At 41.4% G+C, this 20,359-nt stretch overlaps 1 protein-coding gene across 3 annotated transcripts; it reads right to left on the bottom strand.

The window, feature by feature from the left end:
• Positions 1-14,961: 14,961 nt before the first annotated feature.
• LOC121052913 lies at positions 14,962-19,172 on the bottom strand. 3 transcript variants are annotated; one of them, XM_040518947.1, is made up of 10 exons: positions 18,886-19,172; positions 18,402-18,619; positions 18,260-18,304; positions 17,453-17,490; positions 16,761-16,959; positions 16,411-16,656; positions 16,104-16,331; positions 15,870-15,968; positions 15,695-15,787; positions 14,962-15,580 (listed from the first exon to the last, which is right to left on the bottom strand). In XM_040518947.1, exons 7-10 carry the CDS (start codon positions 16,272-16,274, stop codon positions 15,110-15,112), a joined length of 834 nt encoding a protein of 277 aa, XP_040374881.1. In that variant the 5' UTR covers positions 16,275-16,331; positions 16,411-16,656; positions 16,761-16,959; positions 17,453-17,490; positions 18,260-18,304; positions 18,402-18,619; positions 18,886-19,172; the 3' UTR covers positions 14,962-15,109. The 3 variants fall into 3 exon arrangements, with proteins under 3 accessions (XP_040374881.1, XP_040374882.1, XP_040374883.1); XM_040518948.1 differs by lacking the exon at positions 18,886-19,172 and adding an exon at positions 18,747-18,768; XM_040518949.1 differs by lacking the exons at positions 17,453-17,490; positions 18,886-19,172 and having other exon boundaries at positions 18,402-18,710.
• Positions 19,173-20,359: the final 1,187 nt, after the last annotated feature.

Genomic DNA, 20,359 nt, shown 5'->3' with positions numbered 1-20,359 from the left:
GGTGACTTGGTGAGCATGCATGCAACGTAAAGGATATGTTAGCTTCTGGGGGACTGCATCAATATTTTGGGGCATATCCTTTTAAATAGGCCCCTTCCCAACTCTTCAGGTCAATGAGTTTGAAACCAATTATGTGGGTTTGACAAACAAACAAACAGAAGTAAGTGATGTGATTATAACTCAGTGTCAAGAATCGTTCTTGCCAGGAAGAATTCTAGGAAGCCTCCTAGAAAGGTTCTCATCGTTAAACTAGAAAACACCGGCATAATTTGTCTTATTTGTGGTCTAGAGTCTAGACCACTCAAGAAGTTGTTCCCCTAGTCCATCATCAATAAAGCTCTCTAGTCTAAAGTCTACATTTGTGGTCTAGAGTAGAGTGTAGACCACTCAAGAAGTTGTTCCCCAAGCCTGTCATCAATAAATACTCTCTAGTCTCAAGTCTACTGAGTCTAGACCACTTAAGAAGTTGTTTCCCAAGTCCATCATCAATAAATAATGCTCTCTAGTCTCAAGTCTAGTTTTTTTGGTCTAGAGTCTAGACCACTCGTTGTTCCCCAAGTCCATCATTAATAAATGCTCTCTAGTCTCAAGTCTACGTTAATTGACAAATATCTCTTACAATATATCTGTGACTACTTGACCTTAACCTTGACCTAAAGAAAAATGTGAATAAGTCTCTTTGTGGAAATTTCATGGTTAAAGACTTGAAGTTAGGGTTGATAAGACGTGAAATCAAAGTTAGGCGTATAAAAAAAAAATTCCAAACAAGATCAATTCACAAATTATATACAGATTAACAAAGAAAAGTAAAATAAATTGTACATAATTAAGGGGGTCTTTAATTTGTACTAGTATCTCAATTATAGAGAATTCGATTCTTTGATCTTTTCCATTGTCGTCTATCTTTTTTTCTTTGTACCACTTTATAGTTTTATAAGGAGGACTCCCTGACTTATTAAAGGAAACTCCTCCCAGTTAGTATCTATTCATCTCTTCTCACTCTATCTCTCTACTTGGGCCTCAAGGCACAACCATATAAAACATTATTAAGTGGACATAATCTCCCAACATGGCGAATCACTATACATCTTGTATCCGTACTCCTTACTATATCTTATTCTCTACCCCGCTTTTATCTAGACTCCCCGATCTAAGTAAAAACATTTTGCATTATCATCTCGCTGTAGACGTTTTATCTCTTATACCACTTACAGTTTCTTTTCTAGGAAATGTGGTGCTGCATTTGACGGGCGCTCTAATTTTCATGCTTTAGTATTGGTTATTGCAGGAACCTTGGTGCTCCTGGGAGATTTAATGAGGCATTGGAGATTCTCCAACCAGTTAGTCGGGTCAGTGTATCTCTTAACCAACTCTTTCCTACAATGTGTTTGTTCAGAGAATATTTTAATTGTTGAAAATGTTGACTTTACTCTGCTTTGTCAAACTAGGATTAGTTCTATAGTTGTAATATAAGAGAATTCCCAATTCAAGTTAGAATAAGAATACAAGATTATGAACTTTGTAATCCCCATATATAGAGCTCCTATTATCAATGAATGAACACACCAATTCTCTCTACAATTGTGTCCCAAGTCTCGTATCCTATTATCAGCACGAGTCCTAACCCTGAAACCAGAAGCCAAATATTTTCTGCAAAGCATTCTGCTGCGCAAACGTCAAACTCTAGAACCCAAAAATCCTAGGCACCCGTGCACACCATCCTTGGCCGTGCACCACCTCCATCGCTGCAAGTCCTCCTCTTACTCACCCATGTGCCATCATCTTTGAATTCAAGATCAAGATTAAGAAGAAGAACAAGAAAAGAAATCCAAGTAAGTTTTTATATTAAAGTTCCTGCTTTCTATCTTTAAATTTCTTTGTTTTCCTTGGGGACTTGCAACCTCCCTTCCTCTACGTCCCACCATTTTGTAACGTGGGTTCGATTCTATAAAAACGGAATTGTGGGGATTCACGCTATACGAACTAAAAGCGTTTATAAACCACTAACTAAGAGCATTTGTGAGCATCAAAATATCATGGACTAAGAGCGTTCGTAAGCTACGGACCAAGAGCATCCATGAGCATCAAAATTTGACCATTCAAACATCATTTTTCGGTCTAATCTAAATATTCTTGGAAAACGATTTCTTGGTAGCATTAAGGCTCAGACATCTTAATATTAGTTTTCATGGAAGCATTGACTCAAAAACTAATCCATTCTTGTTTTTATTTTTTTTATTTTTTTTTTTTAGGATTTCAAACTTGAAGGAGCTCGATTTTTTTCCATTGGATTCTACGGGCACAAGAAATTTCATGTGGGTTCATAATGTTGAGCTCCACCTATTTGCCCTTGATTTATTGCCTACAATCCAAGAGCCCTGTTTAAAGGAACCGCTCAAGACTCTCAAACTGAGATAGATAATTCCAGGGCACTTACCCTAATGAAGCGCCACATAGAGATGGCACTCCAATTTGAGTACATGTACGAGGATAGCGCTAGAAACCTTTGGTTAGCGCTTCGTGAACGTTTTCACAACATTCACAATTTTCCGAACTAAGAAGCACGATGGAATAATCTCCATTTCTCTAACTTTGAAAGAGTTATGGAATATTGTTCGGAAGCTCTCTGCATCAGATCATTGATGCGTGGCTGTGAAAAAACTATCATAGAAGAACAATTGATTGAGAAAACCCTAACTACCTTCCCCATCACTGGATTAAGATTCTTTGAATTTTATCAAATATTAATCAACGAAGGAAAAATCACAAATTTTCATCAGCTAATTGAGCTATGTCATGTATTGAAAGGCACAGCCATGTTAACGTTAGAACCAAAGGCTCTAGTTAGCTTTAAAGAAAGAGAGAGAGTGAGAGCGAGACACCAGAAGTATAGTGGTTCGTTTCTCGTCTTAGCGGGAAACTGCGTCCACTTGAAAGCTTTAACTAGTACGTGTTTGGGCCTTGCGGCCCAAGGGTATTACATGAGTTGTAATGGGATGTTGAGTAAGTGGGAAGGAGTCTCCTTTTATAGGGGAGGGAGACTCCTTCCTTTACATGTTTTCCAATGTGGGATGCTAAAACCACTATTCTAGTGTAGAAAAGCCTATTATGGAGGCAACTTGGCAAGGCCGGGAAGGTGGCTTCCCGACGAGGTATTGGCCGCTTCCGACTACAGTGGCTTAGCTTGAACATCGGGCTACAGGATCCATGTTTTGGTTGGGCCCCACCATGGCTTGTGAGCCCCCTAAGAAGGTGTTACTTATGCTTGGTGAGATAGCAATTAGTCATGCTAGTGAGAGGTATCTACAAGTCCCCGAAATCCCCAAGTAAGAGGAGCTTCTTGGTTGGAGAGTTATAAACATGATGTCATCAAGCATAAGTAACACTCGAGAGGTGTCTAGCCCCTACAAGTCCCCAAACTCCGTAAGCAAGAAGGGACTCGTTAACCTGCAAAGACAAAAACGCGCATATGTAGAATGCTTGTTGTATTGGGCAACATATGGGAGTTGCATTGATATGCATTGGCATATATGAATGTACGAGGTGTATGAAACATATTGATGTATACACAAGAATGTCGTCGAGTATGATCGTATATGACGTATAGGTCGGGAACGCATATGGTTGCTTGAGCATACTAAGAATGAGTATACGGATTGCATATGATGCGCGTGGTACTCGCAAGAGAACGAACGTGGTCGAGTTGACGAGGTTACGCTCAGTGTAAGTTGCATGAGTGCCATGGAGGCAAGCGTTTGTAATTCATGAATGATGAATACGTGAACGCTTGTGTTTGTTTGGTTGTCGCTCGTATTAATGGAACGTGAAAAGAATTCGATTTGTTGCAAGCGACAAATGGTAGAAGAATTCAATGTTCCGTTAATATGTATCATGTCGAGGGGATGTGAGTGTAAAGCTTGGGAATGCCGGAAGGCAAAAGCGTGAAAGGTCAAGGGTACCGGGAAGGCTTGAGCGGAAATCTCGGGGGTGCTGAGGAGGCATGAGCGGAAAGCTCGGGGGTGCCGGGAAGGCTTGAATGGAAAGCTCGGGGTTGCCGGGAAGGCATGACCAGAAAGCTCGGGGGTACCGGGAAGGCGTGAGAGGAAAGCTCGGGGTTGCTGGGAAGGAATAAGCGGAAAGCTCATGAGCGGGAAGCTCGGGGTTGCCGCGAAGGCATGAGCGGAAGCTCTAGGTTGCCTGGAAGGCATAAGCGGAAGCTCGGGGTTGCCGAAAAGGGGTGAGCGTTAGAGCTCTTGAGTGGGAAGCTAGGGGTTGCCGCGAAGGCGTGAGCGGGGAGCTCGTGAGAGGGAAGCTCAGGGGTGTTGGGAAGGCGTGAGCGTTAGAGCTCGTGAGCGGGAAGCTCGGGTTTGCCGGGAAGGCGTGAGAGTTAGAGCTCGTGAGCGGGAAGCTCGGGGTTGCCTTGAAGGCGTGAGCGGGAAGTTCGGGGGTGCCGGGAAGGCGTGAGCGTTAGAGCTCATGAGCGGGAAGCTCAGGGGTTTCGCGAAGGCGTGAGGGCGGAGCTCGTGAGCGGGAAGCTCGGGGGTGCCGTGAAGGCATGAGCGCGGAGCTCGTGGGGTGATGCCCTGAGGCAAGAGCGTGAAAGCTCGGCGGTATCGCTGAGGCAAGAGTGCGATCGTTGTTAATTATGCTGGGTTGTATGTACAAGTCCCCGAAGTCCCCAGTCAAGGAGGGTTTTCTTGCGGGGTTGATACCAAAGCGTAGCTTTATGCCGTATTACGAGCATAAATAGTGCAAGTGCATCGTCCATCTAGAATTGGTCGGAGCGAACTCTTATGCCCTTTCAAGTGGGCCCCTGATAGGCCCTCCAAGGAGTCCCCCACTCCTCGCTATAGACCTCTGTATGGTCGAAAAATTGTTTGATGAGGGGAGCTGTGTTCGAGCAGTAGGTGTTAGGTAGCGAACCTAATCTTTGATACCCAAGCGTCGGGGGTTAACTGCCGGATCAATGGCTGCCGTGGGCTGTGTTAACCGGTCCCTTTACTCTTTCCCGGAGGAGAAAAACTTGACTATAATGCCACGTAGCGGTCATCGTCATTATCAGGCGTTGCCTTACCGCTTGGCGGTTGGTCGTGGACCATAGACTCGTGGAGTCTAGACCCTTTTAGGTCTATTTCCCGTGGGGAGGGTTTTACAAAATATGGTGGCCAAGAGACTAGACAATATATTTGCATGTAGTGTATAATTGTATGAACAACAAATAAGCATGGCATATGTGTATAGCATGTACGAGTAGCATAGTGCAAGCATGCTTAAGGGTCGTGAAGACATTTGAAGCATTACACTAGGATGTGTGCATAATAGGTGTGCTACTAAAACATATAACATGTGTTATAAGCATGATTAGTTATCATGGAAGCATGTAAATGCATATCAAGTGTGATATATTATAAGCATGCTTAAAGTAGTGAAAGCATGTAATGGCTCTAATTGCGAGAGTGTAAAAGATAAGATATAGCTACTTATCTTATGCCGATTTGGAGCGAGTTGGAATTGGAATTGATATAAGTACCCAAATCATGTTGGAGTTGTCCAAGCATGACGCTCCATTCCTTTGGCGGATAAAGTGTTCCTATAATGTATGTCAACTCGTCATTGCGGTTGAATGCTCGATAGAAATAATTGAATTTCCTTGAAACAAAATAGGTGATTAATATGTAGATTTGTAAAATCAACATCAATAATTTGCGTATGTACTTTGATAAAATTGTAAACAAAGTGTATAAGAAAATGTAGTGTTTGATGACAAATAACATGCATATATATCTATTTTGAATGTTGATTTTGTGGGTGTTAACGTTAGTGATCCGTGGGATCTCTAGTTAGCTTTAGAGAGAGAGAGAGAGAGAGAGAGAGAGAAAGAGAGAGAGAGAGAGTGACACGAGATGTATAGTGGTTAGTCTCCCGCCTTAGCGGGAAACTACGTCCACTTGAATGTGTACTAGTGTGTCGAGCCTTGCGGCCTAACAAGATTATAAGAGATGTAATGGATCGTGTTTAAGTGGGAGCAGGCATTCCTTTTATAGGTGAAGGAATGCTTCTCCTTTACATTGTTTTCGATGTGGGACAAGCAACCACCATTTCTAGTCTAGAAAGCCTATTTGTGAGGGCATGTTGGCAAGGCCGGAAAGGTGGCTTCCCGGCAACGAATTTGTGACTTCCGGATACCGTAGCGTAGCTTGAACATAGGGCTACAAGATGCAATTAGCGGTTGGATCCCATGAGGGTGTTGTTTATGCTTGGTGAGGTAGCAAACTAGCCTTGCTAGTAGAGGTATCTACAAGTCCCCGAAGTCCCCTAGTAAGAGGAGGTTCTTGGTTGGGGAGTTATAATCATGAAGTCATCAAGCATAAACAATGTCCGAGAGGCGCCTAGCCCCTACAAGTCCCCGAGCTCCGTAAGCAAGAAGGGACTCTTTTAACCTACACAATGAGACAAAAACTCGCATATGTAGAATGCTTGTTGTATTGGTTACCGCTCATATTAATGGAATGCCAAAAGAATTCGTTTTGTTGTAAGCAACAAATGGTAGAAGAACTCAATATTCCATTAATGTGTATGAACATGTAAAATATTGGTAGTTGTATATGTGGATCTTATGGCCATATAACACGCACAATAGATAGTGGCAAGTGTAATGGGTGTCCAAAGCAATTTTGTGGGAGTAGTCCCGGTGACATAGAATGAAGCGTTTGTGAACTTGGGGCTTAAGTAAAACATGTTGGACATGATCAAGCAAGTTGGGTGTGTAGGCGCTGTACGAGCATGCGAGGCGTGGCCCAAGCGCAAGTCGTGGCCATACTCGATGCCCAAGCGAGTCGTAACCCGAGCAAGTCGTTTATCCGAGCATGTTTAATTAAGTCGTAAGTGTCACAAGCTTCTAGATGCATGTCACAAGTAATTGAATTTAAGCATGTATGTGTGTAGCATGTACTTGTAGTAAAGTTGCTAATAACATTTTGTAGGCATGCTTAATGGTCATGGAAGCATGTAAATGCATATCAAGTGTGATACATTGTGGGCATGGCATTGGCATGCTAATAGCTCTAATTGCAAGAGCTTAAAAGATAAGACATAGTTACTTATCTTATGCCGATTTGAAGGCTAGCGGAGTTGGCCGAGCATGACGGTCCATTGCTCCAGCGAAGTTCCTTATTAGTAGAAGGATGATGATTTTGCTAATCGGAAAGGTGATCGGTGATTATGTCTCCTTAACATAAGATAGAGTAAGCAATTAGTACTCTTTCCACCTAATTAAATTGATTAAATATGTGCCATAGATATTTAATGTATGTACACATGTTTGAGAATGTCACAGTGGTGACCATAGTGAAATTGCCGCTTTGTATATATGCATGGCACTAAGTGATATATACACACATGCATGTTGTAAACATAGGTAGATGTAAAGACTTGAATTTTGATGAGCATCAACTGCACATTTGAATTGAATAGCCCAAAAATGGAGCTCACGAATAAATCATGCATAAATAGCATGTGTAAGTAAAATAGGTGTGACAGGTGCCTTGGCTGACCATTGTGCAAATAGGCCAAGGGTGCATTGGTCTCACACAACAACTAACTCAGCTATGTGGCATTGATATATATCTCAAGAAATATATAATTTGAGACGCAATAGAAGCCTAGCAGACAAGTATATCATGCTATGAATCATGCTCAACTTATGTGTCCACTGATCATTATATTAATTATGAGATAATGTATGGCTTTGCAATAAGTATGAGCAGAGGGCATATATGCAACTAATGAATTGACCAGGAGCATGTGAGCCTAGCAAAGAACACATATCAACGTAAAATTGTGCATGCTAGTATACATGGGAGACTAGCAGTACATATGCTTCATGTGTAATTGTCAAGCAAGCTGTCATAATGTATGTGTATATATAAATATACATGTGTACAAGTGAGAAGCTAGTGGTGATGCACTAGGGACAAGCACAGGGGCTCGGTACATCATACTTATGCATGTTTATGAGCTAAGAGAAATCAAGGCATATATGAATGATATATGGATGGATATAAGCATTGCAAGTTGAGTATGGCCATGATCACAATATATCATAAGTATGAATAAGATATGCAGCAGCATGAACGTTTGTGGCAAAAGCATAGGAGGACCAAGTGTCAACTATATCACGTTTGTGCCACAAGCATTGACAGCTATATATGTCTCAATTGGCAGATGACTTAAAGGTGAAAAGAGGCTTAGCTTGTTGGTTTCTTGCTGTGATAGACTCAAAGTCTGAAGCCTTGATTGAAAGCAGAGTCCGCCTCTGTATAAACATGGTTCGGCAGTGAGTGAGGCCGAAGTGAACTGATGATCGTTGTTCCATCTGGGTGACCGTGGTAAGTAGATGACGGTCGAAGAGATGACGGACGACGGTGGTCGGCGCTGATCAAAGGAGAGGGTGGTGGGTGTCCTGATCAGATTGGGATTGGGTGTCCCTCAGTTTTTTTTTTTTTTCTTTTTTTGCTTGCCGCGGGCGTTCAGCTCTACCGCTGATGATGACCTCGTTAAATTGATGCAGTTGATATATGATTGATGGCCTATGCAGGTGAGGAATTGTAGAGGGGCGCTGGCGGGTACTAGCAGCAAGGCCTTGGTCAACGGAGAGTTTGAGCCAGCGGTGCCTTGCTGCTAGCGTCGATGATCGATCGAAGAAAAAGAAAGCAGTGGCTTGATAGAGATTAGCGGGAGAAGCGCCGCTGATGGTGCTCTAGCGGAGGTTTGTCCAGTTGAACTCTGGCCAGCGGAGCTGCCACCTGGCGGTGGAGCTAGGCAATGATAGCTCGGCGGTGAAGTTCAGCGGTGAACAGTCCAGCGGAGGTGGAAGGCCGGCGGAGGAAGCTCATCCAGCTGAGAAGTCCGGCGGAGAAAACTCGCCCAGCTGAGAGGTCCGGCAGAGAAAACTCGTCAGCGGAGGAAGAAGGCCGGCGGAACTCGGAGCTTAGCGGAGGCCTTGAGTTCGGAGGAGCTCGGAGCTCAGAGGAGGTTTTGTCGCCGGTGGCTCCTAGCAGGAATTTGGTGGAGACCTGGACCGGACTGGAATTCGCTCGATGGTGATCGTCGCATTGCAACGACGCTCCTGGGGGTCAACGGTGATCAGTCCGGCGGTGGTGGCTGGCGAAGCTAGTGGGTTGTCCGGCGGATAATGGTGGTGACATGCTAATTTCAGTGCAGGCTCGCTGGTGATTGCCGCTGGAGTTAGAGTTGGCTGCCGAAGCTCGCCGCTGATGGAGCTTTAGTGAAGGCAGTTTGCCGCTGATACCACTTAGCGATGCCGCTAATGGAGCTCGACGTCGCCGTCGATTGATGCTCGGAGCTGCTACTGACGGTGCTAGTTAGCCTTGCTGCTGACTTGGAGCTCGGCTGAGGGACTGAGCTAAGCGGAAGGTCGATGCCGGCGGAGCTGTGTCGCTGGTGCCTATCCATGGGTGCCCAGAGACGTCTTCTGGGTGTCCAGAGTAGATTAGTGGCAAAATTTTTTTTTTTTTTTTTTAAAGTTCAACGTTGACCTTGCTGACTTTAGGTTTGTGGGCGTTGACCTGGATCTCTGCAAGCACCGAGAGCCCAGGTTGAGCTTGATGCAAACTTGTGTTGTTGTTTTTTGTTTTACCGCTGAGATGGGTGCAGATGCAAGGCTTGATTGAGAATACAAGGCAAGGGAGGTCGAGTCCTTCTAGCGCCAATGTTAACGTTAGTGATCCGTGGGATCTCTAGTTAGCTTTAGAGAGAGAGAGAGAGAGAGAGAGAGAGTGACATGAGATGTATAGTGGTTCGTCTCCCGCCTTAGCGAGAAACTGCGTCCACTTGAATGTGTACTAGTGTGTCGAGCCTTGCGGCCTAACAAGATTACAAGAGATGTAATGGATCGTGTTTAAGTGGGAGCAGGCGTTCCTTTTATAGGTGAAGGAATGCTTCTCCTTTACATTGTTTTCGATGTGGGACAAGCAACCACCATTTCTAGTCTAGAAAGCCTATTTGCGAGGGCATGTTGGCAAGGCCGGAAAGGTGGCTTCCCGGCAACGGATTTGCGACTTCCGGATACCGTAGCGTAGCTTGAACATAGGGCTACAAGATGCAAGTAGCGGTTGGATCCCATGTGAGTGTTGTTTATGCTTGGTGAGGTAGCAAACTAGCCTTGCTAGTAGAGGTATCTACAGTGGGGAACACACAAACTCCATATAATTTTCAATTGGACATGAAGGTAGGCAAAGCTAATGTTTTTATTGATGATGCCATGTGCAACAGATGTATGGCCGAGAGCCTATAGCTGAAGTCAACTATGTAAATAATATGTGAGATAAGGACTTTTATCATAGCACGAGCATATCTAACAAATGGGCTTATAATATGTACACATGCATGTATAGGGATGCCCATCACATGTGTTGAATATAGTGAGCTGCCAGCTTTTGCAAGCAATGAGAATATATTATATATGCTTGGTTAATGATGATTGAATGTGTAAGGAAGCAAATGTATCACGTGTTTGATACGAGGGCCATATTCAGAGCATGAAACAAGGAGAACTTGACATGTCGCGTTTATGCTAGCCACTTAATTGTGAAGGTGGTTTTGGATGATTATAATAGGCATATGTATATGCTTTAGCTTTGTACCACCGAAAGAAACTTATCTATTTTCTAGTTTTTTGTCAGAAGGAAGACTTTGCCCTGTATCGAAGGCGCTGATCACAATTTGGGTGATGAGCTCCGCTAAGAAAATTGAAGCTCTGTCCAGAGGATTGATGCTCTGGGGTTGCCTAGCGGTGAAGCTGCTCAACGGAGGCCGTTGCCAGTTAGCGGAGTAGAGTTTTGGCCACAGGAGTTTTGACCAGCAGAGGGCGATTGAGTGCTGGGCTTGGTCAGCGGCGTTCTTGGCCAGCGGAGGAGCTTGGCAGAGGGGAGCATTGGGCCGGCGCAGTGGAGCCCTTGGTCAGCGGAGCGGAGCATTTGGCCGGCGGTGCTTGAAGAACATGGGTTCTTGGCGGAGGTTTTGTTTATCGGTTGTGGCTAATGGCACTTAGCAGAAGAAGCCCGGCAGTGCTGGGTTGCCGCTGATGGTGCTTAGAGGAGCCGCTGAGGTTAGCGGGGCTCCAAAGTTTGGCGGTGTCACTTATGGTTAGCGATTAACGCTGTCGGTTGGCGGTAGACGCTAGCAATTGACTGATGAATCCCTAGCGGAAAAATCCTTAATGAACACTTGCTTGTTGGTAGTGCTCTTACTTGGTGGCAATGACGATCACGTTGCTCGCGGTGGGTGCTGATTATGATGGAAGATAAGCAACGGTTCATCTATTTGACTGTAGGTAAAGCTTGATGACAGCCAAGAAGAGTGTCGCTAAGGATCCATTAAGGAGCTCCATCAAGAGGCCGATTGAGGATGATTGGTGGTGTGAACGTTGAACAGATCGATGATAGATAAGCCAGAAGCTTGGCGCTGGCTGCTGTCCGCTGGGTTCGCTGGCATTGGTCGCTATCCTGCTAGCCTCACTAGGTGGAGTTGCTACATAGCGGTTGACGCTGGGTTGCGCGGTGGTGTTTTGCCGCTAGCCTTGCTAGAGCTGGCGGTGGTGTTAGAGTTGGCCTCGCTAGTGGTTTGGCGGGTATTTGCTCAGCTGTGGTTGGAGCTTTGGCCAGCGATGAAGCTCGGGGGAGCGGAGCTTTTGCTTAGCGGTTTTGCAACTTGGCGGTTCCGCTACACCTAAGGCCCACGCTTGGAGCCATGCCCTGTGATTTGAGTGAAAGGAGTTTAGCGCTGTCGTGATTGCAGGTTAGCATTGCCACTAACTGGAGCTCAGTGTTGCCGTCGATGGAAGCTCTGCGCTGCCGTTGATAGAAACTTGGCGCTGTTGCTGCTTCGTTTTGGGCTTTGCTTAGCGGTGCCTAGTTTGTGATGCCGAGATTGGATGAGATGTGTGACAAGGAGAGTTGTCTCGAGGAGCTCCGCTGATGCCCGGATTAGCGGTGTACAGTTTTCCGCTGATGATGATTGAAGAGTGTTGGTGTCCACAGTAGATCTCTGGGTGTCCAGAGTAAGTTAGCGCCAGAAATTTTTATTTAGTTATTTTTTTTTTGAGTAGGTCAGCGTTGACTTTTTGAGATGGACATTGACTAGTCCCGATGGGCGTTGACCAACCATGATGGACATTGACCGGCCACGATGGGCGTTGACCGGAGTTGACCAAGCGTTGACTTGGCAGATGGCACAAGTTGCCGCTAAGAATATCAATTATATAACTCAAAAAGAAAAATTATTTTGAGCTCCGTTAAGATGACTTAACGTAATGGTAAGTGACAAAGCTTTTGTGTTGGCTTCCCACAGATGGCGCCAATGTTAACGTTAGAACCAAAGGCTCTAGTTAGCTTTAAAGAAAGAGAGAGAGGGAGAGCGAGACACAAGAAGTATAGTGGTTCGTTTCCCGCTAAGGCGGGAAACTACGTTCACTTAAAAGCTTTAACTAGTGTTTGGGCCTTGCGGCCCAAGGGTATTACATGAGTTGTAATGGGATGTTAAGTAAGTGGGAAGGAGTCTCCTTTTATAGGGGAGGGAGGCTCCTTCCTTTACATGCTTTCCAATGTGAGATGCTAAAACCACTATTCTAGTGTAGAAAGGCCTATTATGGAGGCAACTTGGCAAGGCCGGGAAGGTGGCTTCCCGACGAGGTATTGGCCGCTTCAGACTACCGTGGCGTAGCTTGAACATCGGGCTACGGGATGCATGTCTCGGTTGGAACCCACCATGGCTTGCGGGCCCCCTAAGAAGGTGTTGCTTATGCTTGGTGAGGTAGCAATTAGTCATGCTAGTGAGAGGTATCTACAAGCCACGAATTTGTGAATAGAGAATATTTTAGGCCACAAGATGGCTACCATGAGCACGTTCAGTGGCTAGAAGAAGTTGCCATGGACGATACGATCCATATGATCAACCTGCTCATGAAGGTGATCGACAACATTGGCGAACACATGACCAAATGGGTCATGACGTTGAGGGTATAGGGGTTGGACACAATGGCACCACTTTTGGCCATGTTGATGCTATTCCAACGTCATTGGTCCTAGGGACCATATGTATTGTGTCAGTACACCTCGATTAAGAAAGCATCATCTTCATGGTATTTTATGGAGTACCTGATCAATGGTGATCAAGACATCAAGTTATGGAAGACTTTAAATTTGGTGATGAAGATAAAATGCCGTAAATTTTTGGTATAGTATTTTATTTTCCAAGAATTATGTAATGGCAAGTATGCCTTAAATCAATAAATAACAATTGTTTTGACTCTTTCACAACTAGGCTCATCCAATTAAGTATGATGTCTAGGAAACTAGTTGAGATTAGTGGTACTTAAGCGAGCTTTGCTCCACCGACATCTACTTAATTTCCTAGTCATGTTTAATTGGAGTTGCCAAAATGATTGAGTAATTACTATTTGTCTACATTTGATTTTATTATTTTGGATTAGATTCTGGTCAAGAAACTTTGGTGTAATCATTGGCTATTATTAAAGTGTCGATTCTTTAATTCGAACTTTATTATTCTAAAGATATTAGAGCCAATGGTTTTCATGTGGAAACACATAGTGAGAATGGACATAAGTTTCTTTGCATTACCTCTAATGACTACGAGTATTAGAGAAGCTTATGTGTTACTCTAGTAGGTTATATGTAATCACTATTCGAGTAATTGAATCCAACAACATCATAAGAGATGATGACCTTTTGGGATTTCGACACATATAGACTTTGACATGACCGTTTGGGAAACTCAGGTCATGATATGATAATCCGTATATTAAAGACTTCACACGGACATCCTTTCTTCCGAGTGAAGAGAAGTAAAAATAAAAGTTGATTCAAGGAGACATTCGGACCACCACTACAAGAGAAAATGTCATCGGCGACAACCCAAAGTTGTCGTAAAAAGTCAAAATTTCTCGCTGAATTGAAAATGCGACGACTTTGGGTTGTCGCAACCAGTTGTCGCCTTATGTGTTTTACTGATTGTCAAAAGCGACGAAATTACACGGTTGTCGCTTTTCCAATATGTGACGCAATTGGTTCCTCGCATATCACAAATTGTGACACTCACAAATGTGTTACCAAAAACTATATGCGAGACTTTATATTTGTCACTGTTTTTAATATACGACGCTTTGTTTACGTTGCATATTCCATATGCGAGGTTTGGATGTTTGTTGCATTTTCAATTGGCGACGCAATTCGTTCCTCACATATGACATCTTGCAAGACAAGAGAGTGCGTTACAGAATGCTATAAGCGAGACTTTATATTTGTTACAATTTCCAATATAGGAGACCTTGTTTACGTTGCATATTCCATCTGCGAGGTTTATATGTTTGATCGAAAATTTATATGCGAGACTTTTTTTTGTTGCAAAAAAATAACTACGAGGTTTCATTTTTGTTGCATATATTAATATGAGACACATATGCATTTGTTGTAGAAAATGATATGCGAGGCTTCTTGTTTGTCTCTTATAATTTCATCGAGGAACTTATTGCGTCGCATATTGAAAAAATGACAACCCTGTTATTTCGTCGCTTTTGACAATCAGTAAAACACATTACGCGACAACCGAAAGGCGTCGCATATTTAATTAAGCGAGAAATTTAGTCTTTTTACGACAACTCTGAATTGTCGCCAATATCTTTATAAAGATATGTCAAATTAGCATAGTTGTCGAAAATATAAAATGCAAGAATAAATATTTGTTGAAAAAAATAATAAGCAAGATCGCATATAATGTTGCATATAATGATTTGCAACATATGCAAAAGAATCATTGTTTGTTGCAAATGACTTTAAATGAGGCTGGATTGTTTGTCTCATTTGATAATTATTTATTTAAAAATTTCAAAATAATTTGAATATTTAAAAAATTAATTTTTTAATATTAATCAAAAGATTTATTAAATCATAAATCAAATAGAGTTTACAAAATTCTACCCACAAAATAATAATAGCTAATAAAAAGAAAAATTGTTTGCCAAGCTAGACTAGCTAAATCCTAATCCAAAAATTACTAAAAATGACTTTATGAATCACAAATCTTCCTCCAAATCCTCTGTTTCAGAATTATCTCCATTGTTTTGGACACCGTCTTCATCTCTTCCAAAGACATCATCTTCTTCACTGTTGGGTACTACGATATTCATGTCAATGTTTTCTGTATCAGCAAAACAGCCTTGGCTATTCATCAGGAACTTCTTCAACATTGTCATTAGCTGTGCATTTTGTGACCGCATAGTGTCCACAGTTGATTCAAGCTTCTTAACTTTATCTTGCATTACGTTCATTTCAGAACTCACAGCTGTTGAAGATGTAACAGTTGGAAGCTTCATGCGAGGAAACGAGCCTAAACCACGAACTCTTTTTCCCTTCCTTCCACACTCTTCAGCCATGATTGGAATCTCATCACGCGCAGTAACTTGTACAGATTCTGGTGGAGTACCCTCTGGTGCCTCTAGGGTTAGTTTCTCCTTATGCTCTTCTCTCTTATTTTTCAGTCGATCCTACAAAAATAAAATATAAAAACAAAAATAAATATGTTATTTACTTATATATTTAAATAGTAATTATTTTCCCAAAACTAATACGACTTTAACAACATTGATAACAATACTTACATATTTATCACGTGCAGCATCACTAACCCAATTGCTATTTGAATCTTGATACATAGCTGCCCAATTGTCTATGAAAGACAAAGGATTGCCCTCCTGCAATTTAAAAAAATCTCCCAAATTAACAATTATTCAAGATAACATTTGAATTAACTCACTCGAAACTCATAAAATTTACCTTGGCTGTCCTCAAAGCATGTTGAATGAAAGGCATAGCTCCGCCACGATGCGTAGTCCTTTGTCTCTTTCGGCTAGTTGAATTCTTCTTGCATTTATCCTTTATAAATATTGTGAGGTTAATTATGTACTCTAAAATTTTTAATCAAAGCATAAAACTGTAATATTATTTCTTTTAAAAAAACATACAACAATAAAAATATTTTGAAAAAATAAAGGAGTGAAGAATACATACAATATATTTTGGATCGGTGTAGAGTTCATCACATAGCCAATGCCACTCCTCTGTCGATCTCTCACCCCATAGATCAGGTGGAGGAAGTGTGGCTCGTCCCCGAACAGATGTGCCACATTTTTGATAGTGATCGTGCAACTTCCACTTGAATTGAGTATACGCCGAGCGCATCTTATCATCCACAAAATAGATAATTTTTGGATGTTCTATTTCCACGTCAAAGTGTACCTAATTAAGAATAAAAATAATATAGTATGTTAGGAACAAAAAATATTAACTTTGCATTAAACCACTGACTTAAAATTACCGTCAATCCCTCTCGTAGTGTCCTCTTAATATCTCCTGAAATCTTATTCCATCCACGGTAACATACCGGAGCTCGCCTTCGAACCTCAATCCCTATAGCGGTAGTGAACTTCTTATTGCTGTACTCACTCCTGGTCAAATATTATCTCCACCTTCTTGTTGCCATTGCTAGTAATCATCTCAATCATACCTTTCCCAGTTGTTTTGCCACGTGTTTTTTTCAATTCAGCAGGGGTAGAGGAATTCTCTGCATGATCAGATAAAAAGAATGAGAAGATAGAAAGTGAAATTAATATCTTATATATCAAACCATCGTTAAGGATAACAAGTGGCATGCATTCACGTCTTTACCTGAGTTGTGAGCTGTAGGATGTTGATCAGCTTGTGGCTCTTCAAATGGCAGTTCAGTTGTTGTGGGTGCTGCATAAGAAGTTGCTCTCAGTGCTGGTTGTGATGGTAGCTGAGAAGCTGATTTGGATGCTCTTGTTGTTGCATTAGCAGGCTTCCTTATCATTTTTCCTCGTCCAAGTTGCAGAGATTGAGAGGACATCTGCAACACATAACAAAAAAGAGTAAAAATACAAAAACGAGTGCATGTGCACAAGTCCACACAATTGAAAACTGTAACTTAGATGAGAGAAGTAGCTATAGAGGACTGGGTACTTATACTAAACTATATATATTTTTGGGGCTGTAGCATTAACTTAATCGACATATATACACTGGGGCTTTAGATTAAAAACATTAACTGGGGCTTTCAGCCACTAGTTTTGACATTTAGATTAAAAACATTAATTGGGGCTTTCTGCCACTATTTCTGAGCTTTAGACTAAAAACATTAACTGGGGCTGTATAATCGACATACATTTACTGGGGCTTGTGACTAAAAACAGGAAGTCCGATATCAAAACAAAAGGATCAATGAGATATTGAGATTACTAAAACATAGTATATAGCAAGAAATAGAACATCAAGAAGCTGCCAATCAAAAAAAATAAGAGACTTAGGTAGAACCAAATCAGAAAATTAGATAGAAAATTTACTGTTTTCGTGGATGTGTTTGGTCCTAAACCCCTTCAATCTGCAATTCCACAGAAAAGAACACCGATAGTATCAACCAAATCATTAAAGGAGAAGAACACTCATAACAAGGAATATGAAACTCTGTTGCTTCCATTCAAATCTTTAACCATGTTTTTGCAAGAGTAAAGGAACAAGCAGAACGACCAACGTAGGAGAGCTAATTTATACCCATTAATCGTTTTCTATATCTTAAAATTCAGGACATCATATTCTTGTCTTCCATAATAGATACTAGTCTTAACATTTACTATTCCAATAGAACAGCAAGTATCATAAGAAACTGAAGTAACACAACTTTGTTGAGAACAGAAACTTGCTAGAATGGTTTAAAAGTGGGACAATTAATGTACGTATATTTATTTGTTACCGATGCTTATCTTGCTATTGAACAAAACTTTCTTTCAAAATTTCAATAGAACATCAAGATTACGAACATGATATCCAACTCTATGAAAATTATACATTAAAGTACAACAAGCCATTTGCCCATAAATCAATCAATAAGTAATCAACTTTCTTTCTATATCAAAAAAGCATTAAGACATGATCCAAACTCTATGAAAATCACACAGTGACATTTATACTCCAGTTTATCTTCCTATCCAGAAACTACAATTGCATAGAATAGTTACAAGTTCGCACTATAAGAGTCAAGTTCGCACTATAAGAGTCAAGTTCGCACTATAAGAGTCAGGGTATAAATGATACATGTGAGCCCTTGTTCATGTTAAACTCAGAAAAATTCAACCAATAACCCAAAAACATACCTGGAAAATTGAACACCGGAAAATTGAACGAAGAACACCCGTAATCTGCAATTCAACAAAAGAAAAAAACCAAAAGTCAAATCAAGAAAACACCTTAAAAGAAAAAAATAATAAGATATATACTTAGCAATTTGCAACAGACCCTTCAAAATGAAGATTGCAGAGAAAGAGTCGAAGTTGATGTTGTGATGAACAGAGCCGATTCCCTTTTATATTGTCGTCCATCTCTTTTGGGTTAGGAAGAGTCCTAATTAGGACTCCTATCTTTTCTCTCAAAATCCCGCCTACTCTCTCTGCACATCCCGCCTAATTTTCCCGCTTGTTCGATAGAAGAATAGGAAGGATGGCGTACGAAGATTTCTGTGAGCAGAGAGAGAAGAACGGGAAGAGATGGAAGAAACGATAAGTTCGTTTTGACAGATAACAATGAAACATAATCAGAAAGTCAAGAAAAGAAATAAATAAATAGAATCATAACCATAATTACCGCATAGATAACTATAATTGATTTGATATATTCATAATTACGGAATAAAAACTATAATTATTTTCTAGAGAAAATTGAATGATAATCAAGTGATGCAATTCGGGGAAAGAAACATTCAAAATGGGATCAGACCCCCAACCTCCCTCATCCTCACTTGCCAGGCGCTGATGAGGCATGGGATCAGACCCCCAACCTCCCTCATGCTCATTCTGGTTCAGATTCTTCTTTGGACTTTGGGGGAGATAGAGAGAGAGAGTATTCTGTGATTGGGTCCGTTTGCGGAGCGGGTCGAGCGGGGCGAGTCGGAGTGTGGAGGACTGAATGGCCTGCATGGTGGTGAAGGGTGATTTTGAATCGGAGAGAGAAGGAGAGTGGTGGCGACACCAACAATGTGATTTTGAATCGGAGAGAGAAAGAGTGGTGGTGAGGCCATAATCTAAACAATATCTGTTATGGAAAAATTAATAAATAAATAAAGAGGGGAGAAATTAATAAATAAATAAGGAGGGAAGAAGAAGGGAAAAATTAAATACATATTAAATGGAAAGTCAGATTCAAAACAATATCTGTTATGGAAAGACAAATTTAAGGACAAAAAAGAAAAACAACAAAATTATTGGAAAAAATACCAAACAATATCTGTTATAAAAAATATATACCAAACAATATCACTCAATAAATGGAAAGTCGGATTCTTAAAAAAAAAAAAAAAAAAATTATGGAAAGCCTCAAAATATACATAAAATTACTCGGCTCAAAAATCTAGTCACTATTTGTGTCACTATGATCACCTAGTAATTCTTCTTCACCAAGAGCTCTATTATAGTCCAACATAAGATCATCATCCGTAGAATCATCGTCGATAAAATCACCGTCATCTGCTGCATTCTTTTCTTTATTTGTGTTGTTGAGGATAATAGTTTCAAGTTCCACATCATGTCTGCGCAAAGATATACTAGTTTCATCATCTTCTACGTGAACCTCCCATATATTAGCGTCATCGTCCTCGTCACCGGGATCATTATCATGGTCTACAAGATCTTCATCTTCTTCTCTTTCTGGAACATCCCACAAGTGCCTATATTGAATCTTCTGGACAACTTTCCAAGGATGTCCCAATTTTAGGTCATCAAGATAAAACACCTTATGGGCTTGTTTTGCTAGCACATAAGGATCATGCTGGTACCATTGGTTTTTAACGTTTAACGACGTCAAATGGTAGTCAAACTTCATCTTTTTGGGATTTGAATTATACCATTGACATTTAAAAAGAATTGTACTGTACTTTTTTCGAAAATGAAATTGAACCACACTAACCAGACTCCCATAAAAGGTGCAAGGTTCACCATTATGGGACCCAATCGTCATAATGCCACTATCCTGTGTGGTCTGGTATTGCTCAATCCGTTTGACGGACCACCGAATATCATTTGCCATGCACCCTGTATACTGGACACTGCGCGGGTCAGCACCATGTGCTAATGAATAAATCTCTTCAGAAATCAACCCTTCATCATATAATGTCTTAGCACGACTTAGAAACCATTGTTGAAACTCTTCCATATGTCTCTGATCTATGTTTTCAGTACTATTTTTTTTCAGGAGTTCCACGT

The sequence above is a fragment of the Rosa chinensis genome, chromosome 4, assembly GCF_002994745.2.
Source record: "Rosa chinensis cultivar Old Blush chromosome 4, RchiOBHm-V2, whole genome shotgun sequence".
Lineage (NCBI taxonomy): Eukaryota > Viridiplantae > Streptophyta > Magnoliopsida > Rosales > Rosaceae > Rosa > Rosa chinensis.
This window is presented reverse-complemented; position numbering and strand designations above follow the sequence as displayed.

What these genes read in the sequence shown, in the direction of transcription:
- LOC121052913 (XM_040518947.1), bottom strand. Translation starts at nt 16,274, where the DNA reads ATGCGCTCGGCGTATACTCAATTCAAGTGGAAGTTGCACGATCACTAT. An exon ending in ACACCGATCCAAAATATATT is followed by an intron (nt 15,969 to 16,103) that starts GTATGTATTCTT and finishes ATATTTATAAAG; the next exon opens with GATAAATGCAAGAAGAATTC. An exon ending in ATGCTGCACGTGATAAATAT is followed by an intron (nt 15,581 to 15,694) that starts GTAAGTATTGTT and finishes TTATTTTTGTAG; the next exon opens with GATCGACTGAAAAATAAGAG.